This window comes from Condylura cristata, unplaced genomic scaffold (genome assembly GCF_000260355.1).
Source record: "Condylura cristata isolate star-nosed mole 26May11 unplaced genomic scaffold, ConCri1.0 scaffold00009, whole genome shotgun sequence".
In the NCBI taxonomy this organism is placed as follows: domain Eukaryota; kingdom Metazoa; phylum Chordata; class Mammalia; order Eulipotyphla; family Talpidae; genus Condylura; species Condylura cristata.
The window spans coordinates 52,315,808-52,342,571 of record NW_004567110.1 but is presented as its reverse complement, the minus strand read 5'-3'; the positions used below and the strand labels follow the sequence as shown (position 1 = coordinate 52,342,571).

At 38.9% G+C, this 26,764-nt stretch overlaps 1 protein-coding gene across 1 annotated transcript in view; it reads left to right on the top strand.

The window, feature by feature from the left end:
• Nucleotides 1–26,764, top strand: part of CLVS1 (clavesin 1) — a 152,374-nt gene that overhangs the window by 110,748 nt on the left and 14,862 nt on the right. The window contains exons 4-5 of the mRNA XM_004679849.2: nucleotides 23,300–23,410; nucleotides 26,169–26,404. Of these exons, the coding sequence (XP_004679906.1) occupies nucleotides 23,300–23,410; nucleotides 26,169–26,404 (347 nt within the window). The remainder of the gene's footprint in view (nucleotides 1–23,299; nucleotides 23,411–26,168; nucleotides 26,405–26,764) is intronic.

Below are 26,764 nucleotides of genomic sequence, written 5' to 3'. Positions count from 1 at the left end.
TAACTATTATATTCAGTGCTAGGCAGAGAAATTAAATCAGTGTAAAACGGCATGATTAAAAAAAAAATTCTCCATAAGTAAACTTTCCCATTACCTCAACTGCTTTTGTAATTTTTCAATGATTCTCTTTTTTAAATTTGACTTGTATCTAGTACCTGATTCTCAAACTGCTGAAGTTCTGATAAAGACCCATCTATAACTTAAAGAGTTAGCTAGAACATGAAGAAAAATGAGGGATGCAATAAAAACATCTGTGACAATTATATAGTCAATCTTCATAACTGAAACCCCACTTTAAACTAATAAGCAGGGCCTCCTTGGTGGGGAAAGGTTAAAACACAACACTCTGAAGCCATTGGCAGCCACTGCAGCAGTTCAATCCCTGACCAGGGAGGTGACCCTCATGGCATGGCAGACCTCTCCTGTCTCACCTGTTACTCCCCTCAGCAGAGCAATGTATTTCAGTCAACCTGCCTGTTTTGTTCCCCAATCTGTCTCTAGTGAATTCTCTCTGCTTCTCCCCCAGACCTCTGGCTTGTACCCCAGTTCTTGAATGCATAAATAAATAAATCTTTAAAAAATAAAACAAAACTCATAAGCAGCTGTGTGTGTGCTAGAATAACAAAGAGTAAAAACAAAAGAAGCCTGTTTATCAACAAAATTCTTTAACCTACTCTGATGAGTTAGTTGAAACAAGAATTAGTTATGTGGTCAGAGGTCAAAGGTAACAGGGAGAAGTGACTACCCATTCATCAATCACCCTGTGGCATCCCTGTGCCCCAGGCAGTCCATCCTCTGGTTGAAAATGTCCCCTGAAGAGAGTTGGTGATGAACAGGTGACCAGGAATGAGTCCTCTTGGACACTGAGCTGGCTTCAGTTGACCTTTAGTATCCACTGATTTTTTTTTAAGATTTATTTTTATTTATGCAGACAAGAGCTGGGCAGTAGGCCAGAGGTGTGGGGGATGAGGGGGCTCACCAGAGGCAGAGTGGGGAGCAGAACAGGTGATGGACTGCAATATACTGCTGGCAGGACAGGAGAGGTCTGCCAGGCCATGTGGGTCACCTTCCTAGCTGGGGATCAAACTCATACTGCAGTGGCTGTGGAAAGCATCATAGTGCTGGGACTTACCCACTTGAGTCACCAGAGAGGGCTTCCACTGATTGTTTTTTTTTTTTTAAGATTTATTTATTTATTCATATAGAATTGGGGTACAGGCCAGAGACATGGAGGGTGATGGGATTCACCAGAGACAGAGCGGGGAGCAGAGCAGGCAGATCGATGAAGTACACTGCTGAGGGGAGCAGTGGGCGGGTCAGGAGAGGTCTGCTGCACCATGTGGCCACCTCCGGGGCAGGCGGGGATTGAACTCATGCAGAAGTGGCATTAGCTTCTTAATGCTGTGTTTTAACCCGCTGCCCCACCAGGGAGGGCCTCCACTGATTGTTTTTAATGGATAACTGGGGGAATCACAGTGCATCTCAAAGCATCACAAGGAGCAAAATGTGCCCTTTACCATGCAGTTCCTTCTGCCCCTCCTGCTCTACAGACAAGGGCACCTCTCACTAGTACAGTTCCCACCAGGATGATGATAATAATAATAATAATAATAATGATAATAATCCACCAGGATTATTTCTTTATTAACTCCTGCGATTCTGACATGTTTGTGATTAAGGGTCTAGTTGCTTTAGCAGCCGAGCTCAGTAATACTAAAAACTGGAATATTCTTGAAGCTAGGTCATATAGAAAAGTACTTAATTCATAGCACATTTTAAATGATGATGCGCATTAGCTTATTCAAAACAATTCATTATGATTTTTACAACATTTCTAGGCCAAGACAAGCATAGAAAATATCCTATAGGGATTTCTCCAGGTAGGGAACAGTTGGTTTCTTTTCTCACCTAATTATAAATATCTTCCAAAGAGTAATATGTGTGGTATTATATAATTGTGCTTAAATGTGTTTTTCAGTAAAGGAATGACTAGTAGCCGAGAGTGTGTTCTTAATCAACCAAAGATATGTCAATGTTTTGTGTAATTACGGAGAAAACTGACAACATATTTTTGCTCCAACTTCTAAAAACTAGTAGAGGCATTCAAAATAATTTTACTTGTCATACAAAAATTACCAAGACTTTTCCCTTTTCTAACACTTAATAGCAAACAACACTTGATCAAAGTATCTACCAGGTAATAGCTGGCTAAACTGAGATAAAACATACTTGAGTAATACCAATGCATTCAAAATGTTAATTTCTAAATATAAGATAACATTAATTTTCTGTATGTAGAAAAGTATCCAGTTAACAAGTCAAGAGTAATCTGCAGAGACTTGAAAACATTTATCAAAGCTTGTAAGATGGTATGAGACTCCAGAACACAGAGCCTCTCTTCTAGCCTTATCTCTCCTCCCTTCTTGGACACCTGGGTTTGCACGCACATGCGTGCCTGCACACACACACACACACACACTGTAAAGTCACTCTGCAGTCTACACCTGTTGAACATACAGTCTACACCTGTCACAATACAGAGGTCCAATTAGAAAATCCATTAATTGGCTCCTGTTTATTTCCCCAAAGTTGTCAGCTCTAATTATTTATTTGTCTTCCCAAATTGCCATTATTATCATCATTAGTGCTTCTCAGTGAGCACTTAGATGTCACAAAGGTCTTACTTTTCCTGAAGAGCAAAGCCACCAGTGTACTAAAAGTTGAGGGCAAAGCATAGAATTTTCCTTGACAAATGGCTGTTCTTTGGCACAGAGTACCCAAACAAGACTAATTTCTAATTTGTTTGTTCTGCATCTCCAACAGCAAAGAACCATAGATGCAAACATAGCCACCAAAGTAGTTTGTACTAACTTCCTTAAATAAAATAATTAGCAGATTATTTATTGTCATGCAACAATAGAAGTTTTACTAACCAAATTATAGTCTATGAAGACTTGCCTTAAGTTAGTTATAACACTCTATATATTCTTCTATATCCACTAGTAATCAAATATCATAATTATGGTGATAGTATAGTTCTAGTAGAATAATGCTTTAGTTCTTTGTTTTCTATGTCCTCCCCCCACTAAAGTTTCTCAAAAGAGGCTGTCCTGTCACTTCAACCTTATATCTCCAATACCCTCCCCTGACACAGTGGGTCTCACTAGATAATTGGTAGCTACAAGCTTGAAGCACACAGGAGCTATTCTGGAAGATTTGGATTTTTTTCATTGGGACTATTTGCAGGAAGAAATGCACGTAGACTTCATGCTGAGGATTACATCATGGGAGCATTATATTTTATTTATTTTTTAATAGTATTTTTAAAAGATTTCTTTATTTATGCACATAGAACTGGGGTACAGGCCAGAGGTGCAGGGGCAGTGAGAGGATTCACCAGAGACAGAGTGGGGAGCAGATCTATAAAGTACACTGCTGAGGTGAGCAGCAGGCAAGACAGGAGAGGTCTGCCACGTCATGTGGATCACTTCTGGGGCTGGGGATTGAACTCACACTGAAGAGGCTGCAGCTAGCTTGCAGTGCTGCGTCCTAACTGGTTGTACCACCAGGGAGGGCCCAGAGTGTTAGATTTTATGCAGTGCAAATGCATTTATCTCTTTCTCCTTGCTATGAGCTCTTTATCCACATAGATATTAAGAATAAAGTTTGAAAATGACTACTTATATCTGGGCAAAAGACTTTATGAGTTTTAATCCTCCTTGTACAACTAGATCAACTCCCAAACATCCACTTTTGACTATAGACAGAGACAGCAATTATATTGCTTCTGTATATGATCTAGCTCTTGATGGCTACCTATGCAATCTGCCTGTGATCATCAGGGATTCCCCTTCGGGAAAGAAGATGAAGTCTAAAATGGTGTTAAACTTTCAGAACAACTAAAGGGCTAACCCAGCATTTTGACTATATACCGCGCCTGATTCTCCTAATTCTCCCTACACTCATATTTTGATAACAGTTCTAAAAAGTTAATAAAAGCAAAGGTTTGCCATGCCTCTCTTCAGACCTGTTGATTTCTTTCTTTATCTCCTTCACAGGGCTCAGTTCTCTTCAACTGATTTCCTTCATTGTTCAGCCTCAGGAAAGGAATAGCTACATGTGGGAGTAATACATTTTATTTCCCCCAATAGGTCCAAAAATATTGCCATGGAATAAAGATTTTAAATATTAAGGAAATATTTTTTTAATGTCTTTAACATTTGCTGTGTACCTTTCACTGACAGCATATCCCAATTTGGACAAGACAGACTTCAAGTGCTCAGAATCATTGTGTGTCTACTGGCAATGAACTGGGAAGTTCAAGGCTAAGAGAATTGACTGCTGATTTACTAGAGTGTATTGAGCTTCATGAAGGGCATCAGATTGAGGACTGATGGGAATTCTGGGTCTTACATGTTAGAGAAAACCTTGTATCCAAGAAAGAATTTCCATTTTTTTGTTGCAGAGATGTATTAAGCATTGTGATCAAGATGAACCCAATTCTGTTATAGCATGTAACTCTTTCCCAATTTTCATCTGAAAAGTCCCAGATTCCTACAGTAGCGGTGATGGATCTACAAAGCCCAGTATGTTATATTTATGAGCAAGTGGTCTAAAACATGTCAAAAGTTTCCAGTGCTCAATATTTCAGTCAATGATAACACAGCTCTTCTGTATCTTAGAAAAACACTGCCGCTCATATTTATCAAGGTGGTTATTGGATAAACCAAATGAACTAATAGCTCGTCTACTTGTTTTCTAACACACAAACAATATTTTCAGTTTTAGGCTTAATAAATCCATGCTTATTTGTATTCTGTTGTTCAGTTTAAAATGTTTTCATGTTTCAACAGAATATTTTTTTCTGTTGTTAAGTCATAACTTTCATTGGCTTATAATGTAAACCTTTTATTTTCAAGCATAAAACTAAATTACTACACTACACACAGAGAAAGGCAAAAAGGTTTCTCAGGTCATAAAGCGTCTCATTAAGACTGAATGTCAACTTTGATTTTTCTAAAACAAGAACAGCTTTATTGAAATATAACTCATCTAACACAAAATTCACCCATTTAAATGGTTCCATTCAATGAGGGCTTGCATATTCACCGAGTTGTACCACATCGTGCTATTTAATTGCAGAACGCTTTCTTTTCAAAATGAAACTGTGGTCATTAGCCGCTGCTCCCCAGTATCTTTGTCTTCAGACTCCTGTCACTACATTTCAATTGGGTAAATCATCTCACAGGCTGAGTTTAAAGTTCTTGTAATAGAATAGGCAGTGGATTTTTGTATGGTGGTTTGTGTCTCTCCTTTTATTCATCTGTTCTATAAATATTAATTAAATAGTGTCTGGTAGGCAGGGATCGAAGAAAGTAGATAGTAGTGCAATTGACTCTTTTTTTCCTAAGATTTAAAAAAAATTTATGCATACAGAAATAAGTGTAGGCCAGAGGTGTTGGGGGGAGGGGCAGATTCACCAGAAACAGAGTAGGGAGGGAGATGGACAAATTACACTGCTGAGGGGAGCAGCAGGTGAAATTGGAGAGGTTTGCTGTGACACCCTGGCTGCTGCACCACGTGGGTCACCTCTGGGACAGGGATCGAACTCTCACTGAAGCAGCCATGCTTTGCTTAGCTTTGCTGTGCAGCGCTCCAACCCAAGAAAATTTCTGAGTACACAGACCAGATCTCATTTCTGTAAGGTCAGATGCAACATTTTGTTTGAAGTTAGAGTTTCAAGTTGCTAAAATATCATTAGTTGAAATTTCTGACCTACTAGAGCAGTGAATACATTTTTACAAATATATCTAGAAGTAGAGCCTGGTTCCCAGTCAGGAGAACATGAGTATAGAAGTGAAGTTCAGCTCAATCCCATCCCATACTCTGTTTCTATTGTATTCTATTCAGCCCACCAACTCCAACAGTCGCTTCTACACACAAAGGTCTTCTCTTAGAAGTCCATGGTGTCACCTTAGACTCAAATCATTCTTGTGGGTGTTAAACTCTATTGCATGAGCTGATTGATTTAGGAAAGAAGTACCTGACAGTTCCCATAAAATGAAGCCACTTCTAGCATATGACTTAGTGCTTCACTGTGGATGGATGTTCAGTATTTGCTAGCTGCATTCTATGCTTGTTGTATCTTTCCAAATAAAATGAGGTTGTCTTACGAAGAAGAGACCAGTGTTTCCCCATCCCACCTCACCCTGTGACATGCTGGTGTGTCCTCATGCCATTAATACATGATGATGGCTGTATATTTGTAGCTGCCAGTAGAAAGCTAGAGGCTGAACTACCTTTTCTGCTCACTCCCATTTTATAAATATTCAGTAGAGAACTGGCCCCTGCCAGCTGCTGTGACTACACCAGCAGCACTGAGACCTCTGTTACTGGCTCAGCCTTGTGTTTTGTTGGGGACTGTGACTCCAGCCCATTGTTTGTGGAGAATTGCAGGAAGCACCCAATAAAGCCAGCAACAAAGTTTATTAAGAAGCAACAGAGCATTGCTAGAGGCATGGGCAGTTCCAGAAAACAGAACTGCCCTAAGCAGTAAAGCAGGAGGTCTTCAAGGTTTTTTCCTTTCTGGGTGAGGAGGGGCCCCTCTTAATTTTGCAGAGCTTGCTCCCACTGTCCCTCCCAATTCCAGGACAACTGGAACTCCTGCTCCCTCCTTTTTGAAACTCTTCTCAGGACTCCCATGCTTGCCAGAATGTATCTGACCCTTGAAACACAGCAATAGCTCCAGTTGGTCTGTGGGAGGACAGAAATGCAACAGTGCTCCTTGGTTGGAGCTGGGGGCCCTGAGGGCCCTTTTAGGTCCTTAACTACTTGAGCACCCACTGGGTGCCCGGCTCTATGGGATGTGTTTGAAGGCGGCTCCCTCTTTGGTGTTCACCTTGTGTCTTCACATCTCTCACTGCATGTTCCCCGCAGTATCATGCACTTTTGTGTTCTGTCTCCTTCCCTTAAGTGTGAGTTCCTTATTGACAAATGGAATTTTAGGCAGAGCCTGGCACACAACTGACCTGCAATACATTTATCAGGTGAATAAATAAAGAAAACAAGCAGCTTTGTGCATAACTGAAAGATAGCACACATATATCTGAACTAGGACAGTACCATGTAGTACAGACAATGTGGAAACCAAATAAACTTCAAGTATCCATATGCTGCATAAACAGTCCAACCACTGTCAGCTGAAATAAATAGGTAGCAGCAAATTAAATAAGCTTATCAATCACGAGTGAAGATCAAACTCAGGAAACTGTTCGGACAGGTTTACTCTGTGAGAATCACTAGAACACATGCTCCCACCAAGCTTGAACTTATTTTATATGTGGGAACAATGAGTCATTGACCCTCAAATGTAAATATTGTTGATCAGGGAGGAACACTTCTGGCTCTAAGTTGTTTTGACTTAAGGCATGTCCATTTATTTATACACAGAGGAAAGCTAGTGCTTCCTTGATTTCTAAGGAATACACCTGGAGTTACAAATATTGGGCACAGGGTCAGTCCTTAGTCTTCAGCCTCTGGCTCCTTGGCCGTCTTAGTGAGAGTTGCAAAGCTGACTTACCCACCAGCAGCAGATCACTGCATAGGACAGAGACTGTTCTAACTTTAAATTTAAGCAGATGGCTTTGTGCTCTTGCCTGCTAGACCAGGGAGGACTCTGGCAGAAAGCTCCACATTAGGCTCATACCACTAAAGCTCTTTTTAATACTGGATTGTCAGTGCAGCTCTTAAAGAACTTTAAAAAAGAGATAAGATGATTCTATGCACCTGAAGAGGGGATCTTGTACTTTCAAAATGAAGGTACTAACAAGAATGTAAACATTACTATTTCAATTTTTTAGTTAAAAACAAAGATTCCCTGGCCAGGGTAAACAAAGGTCCTACCTGGACAGACAGGAACATCTTCCATGCCTTCACGTGAAATTTAATCACCAGGCTCCTTATGCTAACTTGGCCCTGTGAACATTCCTTTCCATTTATCTGAAGAAGGATCCATTGCTTTGAAATTCCATCATGTGAGTTTCCAAGTCAGAAGCAGAAATTTAGTAAAATCCATATTGCAGCATCTGTTTGTGTGTCAGGATTCCACGAGGAAAACAGAAACCACTCTGTATGTATGAACATACATATGTATGTATGATAAATCTACTTACTTATTCTTTAATTTGTGCATAAAAGAACTGGGTGTGAGGAAAGGTGGGGGTGAGATTATTCACAGAGACAGAGTAGGGTACACAACAGGCAGATCCTGTTTTACACTGAATTACACTACTAAGGGAAACAGCGGGTGGGTCAGGAGAGTTCTGCTGAACCATATATGGGTTAGCTCCATGGCCAGGGATCGAACTCAGGCCTTGGTGATGATAGTGCTGAGACATAATCACTATGTCACAGGGAGGCCCCAAATTTTGGTTTTGATGGTGAATGCTCTAATCTCATCACTCTGTATTTAAAAACAGAAGTAACTTAGTTTAAGACACAGAATATTTTTTTTAAGACACAGAATTTTTTATACCACAGAAGTGATGGAAAATCTGAGAAGCTGAACAGAGACAATGAGGCAAGCAAGACATGAGCAAGAATAGAAATCAGAGACAGACCTGAGGCAATGTATAAAAAGACCCACACAGGCTGCCCTCAGGGAAGCTGCAAGGAGAAGCCCTCCCCTTCCCCCCCTCCCCCAAGGAGAAGCCACATGGGGAGAAATGTCCATTTCTTTATGTCCGCTCACCACAGTTTCCAACAACAGTTTCTTTGGGGTGAAAAGGCACCTGGAAGATATGCTAGGGCAGGCTAGGATCTCTGCACTAATCTGAGAGTAGTGAGGGAGGGTGGGCAATGGAACAAATCTGGGCACACAGACCCAGGGCATCCACAACCCAGGTGAGAGATGCTGACAAACATGAGGAAAATACATAGAAGACTGACATGGTGAGGCAGAAACAGCCTCATCAAGGGGACTCGCCCAGATGGACTCCGCAAGGAGGGGAGACGTGAATCTTGAAAGAGGGACTTGTGAGGTGTGTTCCAATCCTCAGGTACTGTGGCTTACACACAGTGATTCACAGATGCCTCAGAAACCCTGCGAATAGTACCAGGCCCAGGAAGATGAAGTGACCTGCTTCAGCCACTGGTTCATCTAAACCAGAACTCCCCTACCAAAAAGCTTTCTTTAATGCATCTTGCACCTGATATATTATGTCTCCTGTTCAAAAGGATTTTAGAAATATGGCCCATTTGGTAAAAGAGTTAGAGTGACAGAGCTAGTGGTGATACAGAGAAAGCTTGCAATTGCTGTTTTTTGCCTTTCTTTTTAAATTAAATTTATTTTTTATTATCTTATATCAGTGTTCATTTTTGTACAGTATTTGTACAGAGAAAGCTTGCAATTGCTGTTTTTTGCCTTTCTTTTTAAATTAAATTTATTTTTTATTATCTTATATCAGGGTTCATTTTTGTACAGTATTTGATTTCTCCCCTGAAGTGAAGTCCCCATTAGTTTTCCAAGCTCTTCCCTCCCCTGTTTTGGTCCCCCCCTTTTTTTTTCTCCCCCCTTCACCTGCTGTATACCTCAGATCTATGCTCAGGTTGCAAGCTTTGTCTTTGTTTGGTCTCTCTATATTCCACATAAATTAAATCATCCAATATTTATCTTTTCCTTTCTGACTAATTTCACATAGCGTAATTTCCTCTAGCTCCATCCATGTTGCCACAAATGGCATGGGTTTATCTTTTTGATTGCTGAGTAGTATTCCACTGTTGCTTTTCTACCTTACACTGTAGGCTTCCTTTTCAACCCTACAAGTACTATCTGACCAACAGTCTTCCCTCGTTACCAGCACATAGATACATACAAAAGACACACTAACAAAATCTGCTGAAAATAAATGAAAATTTCTATTCCTATAACAGTGGTATCTTTAATTTAGCAGCAGCTACAACTCTATGACAAAGGAGTAATTCTGTAATGATGAATTTGCTGATTTCAGAAGGAAAAGAATATTGTTTTAACACCTTGGTTAAGGACCTATATGTCATAGCCTATTTTCTATTAAGAAGACTGACTTTAGAGTTACTTTCTTTGGCAAACTTGAATGCCTTTGATCCTAAATTCAGGACACCTCTTTAATAAGCAAGGAAAAGAAAACATAAAAATAGGCAGAAATAAAATGCCTACTAGGGTCTGTGACCTGTGTTTAAAGGGTGGAGGAAGGAACTTTGAAAATAAAAAACTTTTTTCTTGAGTTAGTATTCACTCACAGAACTACAGCACTGGATAAAATGTTATGTAAAATGAAGTAGGAACGGAAGATAACATTATCACATCCTGGATAAGACCCTGGAAATATTCTAACCTTTTTTGAGAATCTTTTCCCTCAAGTACTTCAATTTCTCATTTCTTAAAAACTCCATGGAGAACATGTGGTTAGGAAAAAGCTATGAATTGTACTGATATGAAAAGACATAGTCTTCCCCTTAGAATTAATTGCCATGTTTCCTGATCATTAGAGATGATCAGCCCTTGCTAATGTTAGCCTCCGGTGGGAGGGGTGGGAAAGGGATGTGTGTGTGAGCACATGCCTACATGCCTATGTGTGTGGATCATTGATTACATCAAAAGTATTTTTTAATATTAGCTGATTTTGAAAGACTGTATCATATAAATATAATACTTTAATGGTGTAATTTTCAATGAATATATTTCTTTCTGCCAATATAAAATATAAAATACTTATAAGAATATGTGTAACTACTAAAAAAAACCCAGGAAAGTCATTTTCATGACATTAACTTTTTTGATTTATATTATAATAGTGGTGATAAATGTTCTCTAAAAGAAAATACCTAATTTTATTAGTAATAACTTTCTTTCTTTTGGTCTTTAAATTCCCAAAGATCTTTATAGCTGAGTTAAAAACACAAATAGTAGAATTTACAATTTAACAAACCCTACTGGTTTAGTTGTCACTTTTTCTGTGACTATTTCTAGCATTTATTCAAACTATAACTGTAAACTGTTCTTTCCATGAAAGAAAGTATTCAAATATTTGTAATGGTTAATGTATATTAAGAAGTCTATCATGCTTTTTAAGTTATGCTCTCAAGGTAATACTCAGGTCAATGCAACACATAAATAGTTGTGTGAAGTCTACCTACAAGTCAAAACTCTTTTGTGGTGACTTCATCAATCAAAAATATTTGATGCATCAGATCTCTATAGATGCTTAAATCAAATGTTAAATTTTGTGGAATGCGGTGGGGGGGGGCAGTTGTGGTATGTGATTTGCATGAAACTTATCAGAATAATGGAGGAAGTGGTTACAAGGCAATAGTTCCCATTCATCATGGCAGACAGATGAATGGAAAGAGAAGATATATGAGATAGTTTTTAAAGAAGGAGATCTAAAATTCCCCCAAGGGCACTTACGACTCTCCACATTCAAAGAAAAATTTTTTTCCTGCCAACAAAGCAGAAAATTCATAAACAGGCACAAGAAGAAGTGTTTTCCGCATGAGTTTTAGACTCAATAGAGAGCTTTGCTCAGGTCTAGCCTGGCACTTCACTGAGACCCCAGGTCGTAGGAACCTGATAGCCATGTCTCTGATAGGCTCTACAACTGTTACTGTCCTGCTCTCAAGTGACATGAAATCAGTGTTCCACATTTTCAATGAAAGATTATACCTTCTCTTAACTGCAGATGAATGTGGGCACCATTTAAATCCTTCTGTGGATGTGGTTGTTCCCCAAGGTCTGAGATTAAGAATTGAGCTGAAAAAAATTCCATGGGAAGAAATCCGGTTCCCTTTTTTTATTTGACTGATGCAATCAATGGGCTTCTCTTTTTAAAGACCCAAAGTCCATGGGAAAGCTGAGTGAAATGTGAATAATGTAGATTTATAAGTGACTAAGATGCAGTCCTAACTTTAAAAAGAGATAAATTTTTTTGAAATTGGGCCCTCCCTGGTGGTGCAACGAGTTAAAGCACAACACTATGAAACTATCACAGCCACTGCAGCATGAGTTCAATTCCCGGGCAAGGAGGTGGCCCACATGGCATGGCAGACCTCTCCTGACCCACCCGCTGCTCCCTTCAGCAGTGTATTTCAGTCCATCTGCCTGTTCTGCTCCCCACTCTGTCTCTGGTGAATCCTCTCACCCTCTGCACCTCTAGCTCTGTATACATAAATTTTTTTTTAATTCTTGAAATTGCTCCCTATAATAGTATGACTTTCATAAATGATTTGTTTAAAATAGTGTCTGACAATATTTAAACTATACATTGCCAACTCAAGCAGAATTGATTTGCTACCTACAGAAAGGTAAACCCCAAATCTCCATTTGTGGATTTTCTGGAATGCTACTTTTGACTAATAGAAAACCTATCTCCAATGGGTTCTATGCTGTAAAATTCTTGGGAAGCAATGAGTTAAGCAAAGTTCAATTGATTTCTGTGCTGCGAGAATTTTCCAAAGGTTTTACTTAAATGAAAAAATACGTTCCTTTATGTCCTAATAAAAGGCAGTAGTTTCAGATCTTGACTTTGGATAATGATGGTGATGATAATGATGATGATTGGTGATGATGATGATGATGGGTAGGGAGACTCTTTAAGATTGATGTTCTGCAGAACTGAATTTGGGAACTGCTAGATTAATTGACCTGTCTTCAGCCTGCTCAGGATGCTCCCACCACTGAGTTTTTGCCCTTTATTTCCTTTGCCTGAATCACCAGCCCAGATAGACATGTGACTGGCCTCCACACAACCTTCAGTCTTTCCTCAGAGGCTCCTTTCTCAATGAATTCTTTCTTGACCAACTTTTTCAAAATTCTAGTTCCTTCCCCAACATCCCCTAGCCTTCAATGTCACATCTTCTAGCTTTTTTTTTTTTAACTTTCTAAACTTTTATTCTCTCCTCCCTCCCTCTCCACTAGAAGGTAAGCTGCTTGAAGGCAGTATCCCTACTTTGTCACATTCAAGGAACATTTCTCTTATCAGTCTCTCAGAAGCATTTGACATCATTAAATCCTCCATCCACTGTGAAAATACTGAGGCATTCTGAAAATGTTTCCTTCACTTGGACAGTATTCCCTCCCTTGTCACTGCAAGCATCTGTCATGAATTTTCCTCCTATTTCTGCTCTTTAAGCATGATGTGCCTAGAGCTCCTGCTGGGATCTCACCTCTGCTCTATTTTCACTCACATCTTAGGTGATGTCCCAAAGCTGAAAGCTTTAAATGTCATCTCAAGGCTGTCCAGATGTCCCCTTATCCTTCACTGTAGAATTCAAGCTTCTCCTCAGGCCAGGATGAGCTTTGCTTTGTTTGGTATAACGTAACCGAATGAAAATTTATTTCTCACTCCCATAACTCTGTCTACTGTTCCTAGTTAGGCAGCTTTCCTGGGCAATGATCTTTTCTCCAACAAGTGGTTCCCAAGTTGGCTAGGACTTCTTCCATTCTGGGATTTCACTCTCTTATAGGGCCTCATAACCCGTTGCTTCCAGCCAAATGGAAAAAAAAAGAAATTACATGGAAGATTTCCAGCCGTTTTATGTTTCCGATTGAAAGTGGCAGGATTTACTTCCTTTCACCTACATCCTGTTCTCCAGAACTCAGTCATAAGCCTTACTTGTAACACAGGAGCCAGAGATACAGATTAGCCAGGCTCCTGGTGAGAGAAGACCAGGATATTGTTGAGCAACATTAACTTCATGTCAAGAGAAAGGAACAGTATCATCAATATATTTTCTGACTTTATCTAAGTCAATTCTCACAGAATTCTCCTCATTTATTTTGGCAATGGGTCATTGGTAGTTTTTAATATGAAGAATTAATGTATATTTATTAATTAGAAAATGAAATGTTCTTAAACACATGAAAATCCCAACTAACTGAAACCTTCTGCACAATCAGACCACACTATAATAATATACCTATGCTATAAAAAATAGTGTTCCTTCGGGCCCTCCCTGGTGGCACAGCGGGTTAAAGCACAGACTGAGAAGCTTAAGCCACTTTCACATGAGTTCGATCTCCACCTGCCCTGGAGGTGATATCCACATGGCGTGGTAGACCTCTCCTGACCCGCCCGCTGCTCCCCTCAGCAGTGTACTTTGTTGATCTGCCTGTTCTGCTCCCCACTCTGTCCCTGGTGAATCCTCTCATCCTCCACATCTCTGGCCTGTACCCTAGTTCTGCATGAATAAGTAAATAAATCTTTGTAAAAAAAAGTGTTCCTTCAAATAAGGCAGGGTCAATATGGAGATATTCAGGTTCATCCTTAAAATGTTCAGAGTGCTTTTTAAGAATACTTGTTCATTCTGTTCCAATAACAACCTTAACTCTCACTGAATAACAGCACTTTCACATTATGTTGATGGTCCTTTAAGTATCTTGTAAGCAGCTGAATCATGATTAGGAAGTATTGGCTTGGATTTAAGATTTATGCTTAATAAAAATTAGTAAGTATATATACAATAAGTGTATATATATATATACACACACACATATATGTACACATATATATACACACACAAACATATACCTATATATATATATATATATACACATACACACATACATACATACATGAAGATGGTTGATAATATAAACCCTTTCTTAAATTCATGTAATTTGAGAAGCTGGAAGTGATTTCTGTGGCAAATCAAGTTTCCCCTGCTTGTGCTCAGCTCTGCTGACAGAGTGACCAGGCTGGATGGATTTGCACTCAAACTTTTCTCTCTTCACAATATCAGTCACCTCCTTGACTCATCTCTTTGGTCATCTTGCCTGGCTAGCTAGAACATTGCCAGAGATAAGAAAGAATGCAGGTTTTCTATTTGGAGCCCTGGTACTAGAAAATAAAAAAGCAATAGAAATTATCTTGCTTTTCCTACTAATAAAAGCTTTCTAATCAACCTAATAACAATTTTCCTACCAAGTAAAAGGCAAATACATGTTACCAAGGTGTTCCTTAAATTTATAGTAACATTTTCTGTTGTCTTGGCAATAATTTGACAATTATATATCACAAGATATTTTTTTGATCTATTTTACTTCCTTCTTTTCTTCCTTCTTGCCTCCCTTCCTTCTATTTTTACTGGAAAAAAAAAGATTATCTATAAGTTTATTCTTATATAATAATATGGCTAAACAAAACATAGGGATTCCTGTTGGCAAATAAGCTCATGAAGGCTCTCAAGCCCAGTCCCAGTCCCATATATGCATTCATCACCAAATCCTTGATTATCTCTTTAGATAAGGCTTTTGGATTTGGCCTCTGTAGGGTGTTTCTGGTCTTCGTGTCTGGTGATTGAAGAGATATATTAGCTCTGCTCAAAGACACTGCCACAAACAACAGAATCTAAACCCTGAATCCTGCCCTTTGCCCATCTCTCCCACTGGACAGTGAAGTGATTAAAGGCAAGGAGTGTTTTTCAGATTACCCTGTACCCTTGCTTTTACTCATGAGAGGAGCTCAATAATTGCTGTTGAACAGAATTGATTATGAAAAATGTTGTCAAGGAATCTCATAGCCAGGGAAGGTTCTGAACTTCTGCCTGTCTGAGCATTAGACAGAGCTTGGTTCCACTATCTATGGTTCAGAGAATTGGCAATGGGTTAGAGCCATTCCAGGAGCTGCAGATAAAACCGTATACTCTAGCATTGTCTGATATGAACTTGTATAAGAAACCTAAGTCCTTCAAGAGAAAACTGGAAGTCGTTACCCAGGCCCATTCTCCTCTTCTCGTGCTCACCACTGACATAGATAAAGCACTTGGCGTGGAACTGCCTTTGCATGCACTTTGCATTTCCTCACAAATAGGTGGAGATGTGACTTCCACGCTAATGACTACTACTTGGTGTAATAGAAACCCATCACCATGAATTACAACATTTTTAGAGGCGCTCTTGCATCAGTGAAGCCCATTAATGTTGCTGAAAATGTTTTCATCTGTCTGCTTTGGTGTGGGAAATGGGTGTCATTAGTATGATACGCATGAACTGAATAGATAAAACCTAGCTTCTTGCTTGTGGCTTATACTGCCTGCACCTTTTCATGCACGCATTTAGAAGAATGAATGAATGCCTTCTCCCAAGGCCTTAGACATTCCAGGCTGCTGGGGAAAGAAACAGATTTATGAGACAGCTCTGGGCTCAACCTTTCCCTTCTCTTCTTTGCATTTGGTTTTTAGAGGACTCTGAGAAGATGGGAGGAATTCACAATATTTGTGAATTTGAGTGATGCTGTTTGTTCGATTTTCACATAAGAATGGGAGAATAGGTGAGAAAGGTTGAGAGTTAGAGAGGGAAATCAGCGTTAGCAATACTCCCCAAGCTTTCCAGGAAAATATGACTTAACAGTCAGGTGTGTTTTGAACTCTCTGGTGATTTATGTTAGTCTGCAGGTATTACGAATCTTAACAAATAACCAGTCATTGTTCCATGATCCAGCAGGCAGCTCAGTCTCTGCCACCCCTAACATCTGTATCTGACTGTCAAAGAAAGAAGAAATAGTTTTGCCTCTGTCACAGAGCTCCTAAATCCTGACCCAACACAAGAAAAGGCAACTGGGTGATGCTTGAATAGTGCCAGTGTGGAAATGAAGTGCAGTCTAAGTGTCCATTAGAAAATGAAGTGCATTTCTAAAGGGCTGCCCAAGACTCCTAACGAAAATAAAGAGCTCTTAGGATATCCTTCAGTGTGTCTTGTGCCTTTTACTTACCACAGCTTTTTGTGTTTGTTTGATATTCTATATAAGGCAGGAAAGGCAATCTTAGAAGTGATTTTACTATACTTAAGAAATTTTTACTTGCATTTTAAGGGCATTTTGAAACATAATAACCACACTTTTTTTTTTTAAATTTTGAGATAATTGTAGATCCACCTTCAATTCTAAGAGACAGCATGGGGAGATCCCACATAATATTTACTGAATTTCCCCCAGTGGTAACATCTTACAAACATTTAGAGCAGTATCACAGCAAGGATATTGATATTGGTACAATCAAAATATAGGACATTTATTTTTATCACCTCAAGAATATGATCACATGCCCTATTACTTTCATACTCACCTATTTTTCTCAAGTCCCTACATGCCTTAGTCCCTGGCAAACAATAATATATTCGGTGTCTGCAATTTTATCACTTTGATAACTTTTTAGGATTGTTTTTTCACTCAGTAATATTCATGAGATTCATAAGATTGTTCTCTATATAAGTAATTATTACTTTTAATAATTAAATAGTATTGATATGTCTGCTGTGTAGATGTGTCAACTTGCTTAGCCCTCATTGAAGAATATCTAGATTATTTCTTCTTTATGACTATTACAAAGAAATCTACTATTTACATCCATGTACCCATTTTTGTTTGGACAAAAATTTTAGTTTTCTGGAATAAGTGCCCTGGATTACTGTTGTAGGATTTGTGGTAGTGGTATGCTCAGTATTTTTAGAACACTGCCAAATTGCTTCCAGACTGAGCATACAATTTTACATTCCTACCAGCAGCCTATAACTGCTAGTTTCTCCGTATCATCAACAGCATTTGGCATTATCACTCTGGTAGTATGATGTTGTGATTTTGCCGTATCATCAACAGCATTTGGCATTATCACTCTGGTAGTATGATGTTGCGATTTTAAGTTGCAATTCAATAATGGTAGATGATATAGAACATGTTTTCATGTATATTTGACATCTATGTATTTTCTTTGGTAAAATGTCCCTTCATGTCTTTTGCTTATGTTCTAATTGGGTTTGACTCTGGGAGATTGTTAAATATCCTAGATATTATTTGTTAGATATATGGTTTACAAATATTTTCCCCAGTCTACATAATTCTCTTTGAAATTGTTTCATGAGCATTCAGAATAAAAGTTTTTAATTTTGGCACTATTCAATTTAATTATTTTTTTCTCATTTTATGAATCAAATCTTGGGTGTCAGTTCTAAAAACCACCTAGTCTGATATTTTTATCTCCTCCTTTTCCCCTCTTAAAATGTTTTTAGTTTTGATATTTTGTATGAATACTTTCCTTCATGATCCACCTTGAGTTAATTTTTGCTTGAGGCATGTGTTTTAGGTTAAGTTTTCTTGTTTTTTTTTTTTTTTTTTTTTTGCCTAGGGAGGTTCATTTGCTCTAACAGTGGGTCACAGTGTCTGAACCTTTCCAAATATTGTCAAATTTGGTTTGTTTGTATTTTATGGAGAATTTTTGCATCTATTCTTATCAGGAATATTTGTAGTTTTCTTTTTCTTTTCCTGATATACATGTCTACGTTAGGCCTCATAAAAAGTATTTGGAAGAATTTCCTCTTCCTTAATATTTGGGAAAAATTTGAAAACTATAGATAATACTTTGATTTTAAAGTCTTAGTAGAATTCATTAGTAAAATCACCCAGTCCTGAGCTTTTATTGCCTGGGAAGCTATTGTAGTGTTTCAATTACCTAGTTTTTAATTGGCTTGTTCAAATTTTTCTATTTCTTTCTGATTCAATCATAAGAGGTCCTATGATTCTATAAATTTTCCAATTTGTTTCCATAAGAAGTCTCATGATCTTCTGTAATTCTCTGACATCTGTTATAACTTCTCTTTTATTTTTTATCTACTTGTGCAAGTTTTCTCTGAATGAGCCTAACTAGTCACTTTGTCTATTTTGTTGGTCATTTCAAAGAAATTCCTTTTGGCTTCACCCAACTTTTCTATTATCCTTTTGATTTTTGTTTATTTCTGCTCGAATTCTTAATATTTCCTTCCTTCTTCTGGCTTTGGTTTCTTTTGTTCTTTTTTTTATTAAGGTATGAACCTACTTATTCATATTAGATCTTTCTCATTTCTTGGAAAAGCCCTGAATTGCTATTTTCTTGTCTCTCAATACAGCTTATGCCAGGTCCCATATGGTCTTATTGTTGTGTCCTTTTAAAAAAAAAAAAAAAAAAGATTTATTTATTCATATAGAACTGGGGTACAGGCCAGAGATGTGGAGGGTGAGAGGATTCACCAGAGACAGAGAGGGGAGCAGAACAGACAGATCAACAAAGTACACTGCTGAGGGGAGCAGCGGGCGAGTCAGGAGAAGTGTGCCATACCATGTGGATCACCTCTAGGCCGGGATCGAACTCATTCTGAAGTGGCTTTAGCTTCTTAGTGCTGTGCTTTAACCTGCTGCACCACCAGGGAGGGCCTCTCTAGGTACTTTTTAATGCCTCTTTTGATTTCTTGAATACAATACCCACGTTAGTGTGATATTCTGTCTCCACACATTAGAAGTTCTTCCCACTTTCTTTCTGTGCGTAATTTCCAGCTTTATACTAGATACTCTAATCTACTTGATACTCTTGATACTCAAATATCAGAGATGATATTTGTATGTTTTCAATTTTCTTAATTTATTAGCAATTATTTTGTGATACAATATGTGATCTAGGTCCCTCCTTGGTGGTGCAGTGGGTTAAAGCACAGCACTAAGAAGCTAAAGTCACTTCAGCACGAGATTGATCCTCTGCCCCAGGGGTGATCCACATGGTGTGGCAGACCTCTCCCAACCCGCCCACTGCTCCCCTCAGCAGTGTACTTCATCAGTCAGCCTGTTCTGCTCCCACCCTGTCTCTGGTGAATCCTCTCACCAACCCTATACCTTTAGCCTGTACTCCAGTTCAGTATATCCTGGAGAAAGTTTCATGTGCACCTGAGCAGAACCCCTCAGGTTTTAGGGCTGAAATAACCTACATGTTGATTGTTCACACATGAACTAATTTCTCATTGAAGACAGTTGTTTCCTTGTTGCTTTCCTGCCTGGTTAATCTGTCCATTGATAGAAGTGAGGTGTGAAGATGTGTTATTACTATTACGCTGCTGTCAGTGATTTTTTAGGTTTGTTAATAGCTTCTGCATATATTTTGATGCTCCTTCATGTATACATATTTACATATATGCCAATCTAGATGTATGCATCTATATGCATGTGTTATTTATTCTATACATTCTATATCTGTACTATTTAATATTGTATTACCTAGCATCAAGCAGGTCAAAATGAATTTGGAATTCAGTTTATAAGAAGAGCCCATTTAGAAGGAAGAAAATGAAGGGAGGGAAAAGAAGAGCAGAGTGTGGGTAATCATTGTCATTGGCCCATACTTTGGGTCCTTGCACTTCCTGATGCCCTGAAAACCAGGCATGTGTTTGGCCAGTAAAATGTGACAGATGAAGCATGTCACCTTCCAACAGCCAATGTCAAGAGCTGAGGCAATTCCCCTTGTAGTTTCCCTCAGTAATGGCAAGCAGCCTGTTCCAGATGGGAGAGGCCACATCCCTAAGAGAGCAGATCCAAAATGGCTCCTGCCAACTCAACAAGGGTATTTCGTATGTATGTGAAACACATCTTTATCATTTTAAATGTTAAATAAACTATTTTAAAAACAGCAAATTTTTCATGATGCTGGAATGACAGTTGATTTTTCTTCTTTCTTGTCTTTTTCTGTGTTCTAATTTTTCAAATATTTTTAATCTTTTTTTTTTGCTTTTCTAGAATAGGCTTTTTTGTATAAGGAAATGAAATTAAACTGGGTGAAAGACAATTTTTTTTTTGTTTTGAGTGTGTTTTTAAGTTGAAATGTTATATTTTTACTGATAAATGCATAAAATGTACAAAAATTAATAGCTTTTTAACATTCTCTTTATTCACTAAAAAGTCTCTGTTAACACTAGCATTAAGCATTGAGTCAAGTGTAACTAACCTGCTATATTGAGCTACCTCTACTTCTCCATGAAGGTGGTGGGCCCTTTTGGGGTTCTAGAGACATTTGTGACAGATAACTTGCCTATTAAATTACAGTTTGTTAACAAAACCAAGAAACATGTCCAATAACTATGGACATTGCTCATAAAATGTATTTGTTAATTTTGCTTTTCCTTTGAGCAAATATGCACACATCATTATTAATAACTCAGTTATGTTTATTCAAGAATAGCCAAATATTGTTATATAATCTTTATTACACAGGAGGATCTTCCATTTAAATAATTCCATTTAAATTATAGAAGGAAATGTGAAGAAAGATGATCCTTTTTCTTTTCTGATTCAAAGCCAGAATAAAAGCGCAATGTTTCATGAGTGTGTGTGTGGGTGTGTGTGTCCATAGTTGCAGAGTGCCCTCCCTACCTTGAGCTGCAGACTGGAAGGCAGAGCCAACCTCGAGGAACTGACCGGGGAATCACCCTGATTTGTTTTACTTTCAATCTCCACTGACACAAATAGAAAATAGTTTGGATGTCTTTGATGAGTGAGATTCCAAATACTAATGCTAAGTGTCTTTGGCTGGTTATAAACGATAATTATTCCTTTGAGATTTCTGCCTATTTCCTCTGGAGTTTCATTCACAGAATTTTTTCCCATTTCAATGACCTGAAATAGTAGAGCACAATAGACTCTCAGAAGAACAAAACCCTCTTGGTCTGTTTTAAGGAGATAGTAAAGCCCTGGTTTATAAATAAATTCTTTACTCTTGTTCTTCTTCAGGCCTGAGTGCTCATCTTTAGTGAGTGAAATTATGAATTATGCTTCTCTATAAGAAGCTCAAAGTTATCAAAAGTGCTAAGCTAGTGCTTAGCATTTACTGTAAAAATTTTCAGGAATGGTCTTTTTTTGGGGGGAAACAAATAATTTTGAAGAACTACACATAAAAAGACAAACTTATTAACAAACGTTACGTTTCTAAAATCATATTCAGAATAGTGAAAGATTATAACAAGAGCATCAGGAGCATAAATTAACAAACTGTCTCTTCCCCATTACCTGGTGATTTCATTTAGTTTTTGAAAAATAAGATCAACAGGGGCTGCCCTGGTGGTGTGAGGGGTCAAGTCTCAGAACTATGAAGCTATTCGCAGCATGAGTTCCATCCCAGACTGGCGAGGGAGCTAACTCTCATGGCACAGCAACCCTCTCCTGTCTTGTCTGCTGCTCCCCTCAGCATGCATTTATGTCAGTCTACATGTTCTTCTCCCCACTCTGTCTCTGGTGAATCCTCTCATACCCCCCTCCACACCTCTGCCTGCTTTTTGTATGCATAATAAATAAAACTTAAAAAAATAAGATAAACAAAAACAGTATAAACAAACCCCTGCAAAAAAGAAAAAAAAGACCTTTTACTGAAAATGTCTAGTTCACAAAATATTTAATTCTTTTGTACTCTGTAAAATGTCCAGGTAGAAGCAAAAATTAATTTTAAGTTTTTCAAATATCAACCCTGAGGCACAGTTACATGTATTTACATTAGAAAATGGGTCTTGGTATGCAGGTGCTCAGAGGAATTAGGAAAACAGAATCAGAGGATTAAGAAAATAATCAATAACATTGTTTTCACTACCCCCACCCCCAAAAAAAAGGCCCAGGCAAGGCATTTCACTCACGGAGGGAGCGCAAGTGCCAGAGCTGTTACCTCAAAAGCTAAGCTCCTTCTGCTTTCATCTTACTTTGCTACCATTTTACATAGATGTTTGTTGCAATGAAATTGGTTGCCAAGCACAAGCACACTTGGCAACCTGATTGTGTTAGATGTTCCTACTTTTGTAACTCCTTCAAGGAAGAAGAGCACAATACAATCTGTGGCAGCTCTCAACAGCAATTTGGGACTTGGAGCTGCTCAGTCTATCATCAAGGTTCCTTATTCTGTGCATCTAATTAGCAAGAGTCTTAAACTTCCGAAACATAAGCTTGTGCCCAGATCTGAATTCTAAAATAGGAAGCATTTTTAAAGTGCTCTTATATTCTGATATTTACAAAATATGTTGATTTTCAGAAAAGGAGACCTGTATTCTCTCCATTATGGTACTCAACTAGTCTGTCAGGCAACAGAAATCTTTTCCTAAGAACCTATTGTGTGGGTCTCAGCGTGAAATAAGGAATTGGTTCTGGGATATACTGCTTGTGGGAACCTAAGTCTTGGTCCCTCAGGCAACCAAGAATTCCCTCACTGCCAGCCAACTTGAGTGCACTTCTGAGACAAGTAGGCAGTCATTTAATTGTGATTTAGAACAGGCTCATCACCCATGCATAATTTTTAAGTTTGGGAGTCAATGGGGAAGGCAGGAGGCAAGGAGAATAGAGAAAACCTTAAAAACTAGAAAGTAAGTATCTTATCCTTCTTTCCCTGTCTTTAGATAGCACCGTCAGAGAAGAAAACTGTGCTGAGGTTGTGATGCTGCTGGTCCAATCTAAGCTGTGGAATGTTGCTCATGTGTGTATGTTTTTCTCTTTCTACCCAGGACAGCTTTCCTGCACGCTTTGGAGGAGTCCATTTCGTGAACCAGCCCTGGTACATCCACGCCCTGTACACGCTCATCAAGCCATTCCTTAAAGACAAGACCAGGAAGCGGGTAATGAAGACAAACTATTCCTTGCCCCCACCCCCGCCCCCTTCTCTCACTCTCCCTTTTTTCTCTCTTCTTTTCACTCTGGTTTTCTGCTTTACTGCAGTCACCTTTGAGTCTCAGCTGGAGCTTGCAAATGCCTGAACTTAATCAATAATTTAGTAGAACGGGGTTATTTTCAGAGTCCCAGTGACAAACCAAAGGGAGCTTTGAAGACATGCAAATGCCAGATGCCTATTTTACTGTAAATGAGTTCAATAATCCATCCTGTTGATGGATTATTTTAACAGCTAGCATCCCGTCCTTTAATGTATTACGATGATGAAGAATGTTTGTTGTAAGTTTCCACCCATGGCTTTTGGGTCACAGCTACTAGCTCCATCACCTTCCAGGCTGGAAAAACATTGTTCATTGGCAATAATAGTGCTCTTTAAAAGAGAGCTTTTAAATTCTTGGTTGTGTCCGCTGATGAAGAAGCCAGCATCTTCCATCAGAGCTGGACTTTTCTGTGGCATTCTGATTAGTTGAGAAACCCAAGATTCTTTACCCAGTCTGTTTCTGTTTCTTCATTTATAAAATGGAGACACTAAAAGCCAGCTCACAGTTTTGGGGGTAATTTGTTGAGACAATGTAAGAAAGCAGGCCTAGTGCCACCTCGTAGAAACTCGGTGACTTTATTCTTTTACCATGTGACTTCCCTTTCTAGCTTCATGATTTCAGTGACCTCCTGGGTCCTCAGGGAACGGTACTTCTCAAGGTGGCATTCTTACAATATCTTAATATGTTCCTATATTTAGGGGAGCAAATTGAGGGAAGTGCTCTCAGCATTCAGAAAAATGACAATGTGAGTGGACTCTCCTACATTCATGCCCTACAGAGTTCTTAATTCTCTCAGATGTTTCCAATCCTTAGGGAACATGGGAACATTGTGGTAGGATTGTGGAAGGAGCAATTTTCCCCATCCCAGCAAGTGTCGCTCTAGGAATAAGAACTCACCAATGTGAAGAGACAGAGACTGTCTGAGACATTTTACAGTCTCCCCAGGGCTCAGGGCAGTCTTAGAGATAGAGACACTATGCTGTATGACTCTAAGCCTCCCACTGGCTTTAGCTTCTGCTCAGGAAGGAACCAGTGGGAAGTCCACCCACAAATCAACCAGTGCTTACTGCCATGGAATGCCACAGACGGGAGCTAGTGGGGTCTGGGCACAGAGCAGAATCACAGGTGGATAGTCCAGCTATGACCTGCTGAGCACCTCTATTCCACAGAACCTCCAGGAGAAAAGGCCACTTTCAATAGCACCTCTTCTGTTTTAACAGCTGAAGGTGTTGGATGGATGGGTACAGGTGTTTGCTCTAAGTATCAGGCCAGTATTTAGCATCAGCGTTTCCATATTTCAAATGTCAACTTCTACTGGGAAGCATTTTGCCAGGACTACAGGACTTTCTTCAAGGAAATGATTCTTAATCAAATTGGGCCAGATCCAATCCAATATCTGAAAATATGAAGTGCTAGAGTCATCTGAAGAATTATAATTCTTAGCATCTTATCCCCTTTATCTTTAAATGGTGCTAGTACATCATATGATAAAACCAATACTATAGAACAAGATTGTAAGTATATGTTATATAGTATGTTATAATATGGTACATAATATATAGCCTAATATAATACCTACATGGTATATTATATTATATGTATTTTAAAAATCACATCTACATTTTGTCATGTTTAACTGTGGCATGTATGCACACTTGTGTTTGTATAATCAAAGATCCTGTACTGCAATATAATTTATGTGCATTGAGCTTGCAACATGAAGAAGTCTGGTAACTCATGCCTTTATACAGATGCATTTGAAGTAAAGTTTGAAGGGTCCACTCAGCAGCCAAGTGAACAGTGGTTATTATCAACTATGATTTATCCACAGAACTGTCTGAAAATAATTTTCATTTGGGGATGATTTCTGCTCTGCTGACTAACTCCCGTCACCATCATTATATGGTTAGAAGACACAGACTTGTTTGGGCTTTAGCCGTCCACCCAGACACAAGCGGAAAATGGCTGCAAAAAATGTCCCATAATAAGTAGTTCTCAAGCCTCAGCCTTCAGTTCTATCGACAAAGAGTTGATGGTGCTTTGCCTGTGTTCACTGCACTTTGGGAGTTAGGAGCCTATTCAAAGAATAAGGAAGCATCATCCCCTTTTCTTAGTGCTCTTCCTTTCCAATCAGGAGACAAAGTATAAATGAACAAATCAGGAAAAAATCTTGGTCAGCAATAGTAGAGCCAGTGGGGTGAGGGAGGAGAACCAGAGTGAGGGGACATCCTTAGGGTAGATGGAGGAAGAAGCTGCCCCTTGCTTAGATCTGGAAAGATGGGGAGAACTAAGGCAAGGGAAAGGTGGGGAGAACAGAGTGAACTGGAGCTGCAAGGGAAGCCTGACAGGGGTTTGAAAGGTCTGCATCCTACTCTTTTCATCAACAGGGATAATTAGAAGACGGCTGTATGTGCAGATTTGAATCATGGCCAAATAATAAGCAATTTGTTCATACACTTCATTTTTAAGGACTATGAATTCAATCCCTTTTCCCAAGTAATACATTAACATTTTATGGAAACTTAGCCACAGACTCAAAATCTAATCCCTCTCTAAGCACCATGTTCACCAGCAACCCTTCCAATTTGTCACTACTCAATGGTGTATTAGATTAAATAGTTGGCCGCCTATTTCAAAGTTTTTAATTACTATGTTGTTCTTTTAGATTTTCCTGCATGGAAACAATTTAAACAGCCTTCACCAGCTAATCCACCCTGAATTTTTGCCCTCTGAATTTGGAGGCACCCTTCCTCCCTATGACATGGGAACATGGGCCCGGACATTGCTGGGTCCTGACTACAGTGATGAAAATGACTATACGCACACTTCCTATAATGCGATGCATGTGAAACACACGTCCTCCAATCTGGAAAGAGAATGCTCGCCTAAGCTGATGAAGAGGTAAGGTTGGGTTGTCAGAGCTTCTGTCAGAGGTCAAGAGACTTTTTTGATTTGGACCAATTGTAGATTAAGTAGTGAAGATTTTTCGGGGCACAGGACTCTACTAAAATAAATTGCAATACATTCTCAGCTGATTTCATCAAAATCAAAAGTAAATGGGGCTTGGCTGGCCCAAAGCACAGTTGTTCCTTTTGTATCTAAGGGGCAGTTAAGGTTAGGACCTCACTCATGCAATGATTGTGGTCCTTGTCTCCTGGGAGTCTGTTAATACAGACAGAATAAATGTGGGCCTTTGGGGTATACAAGATGGAAAAACAATGTGCTAGAAAACATTCCAACCATCTGTCTTTGGAACTATTT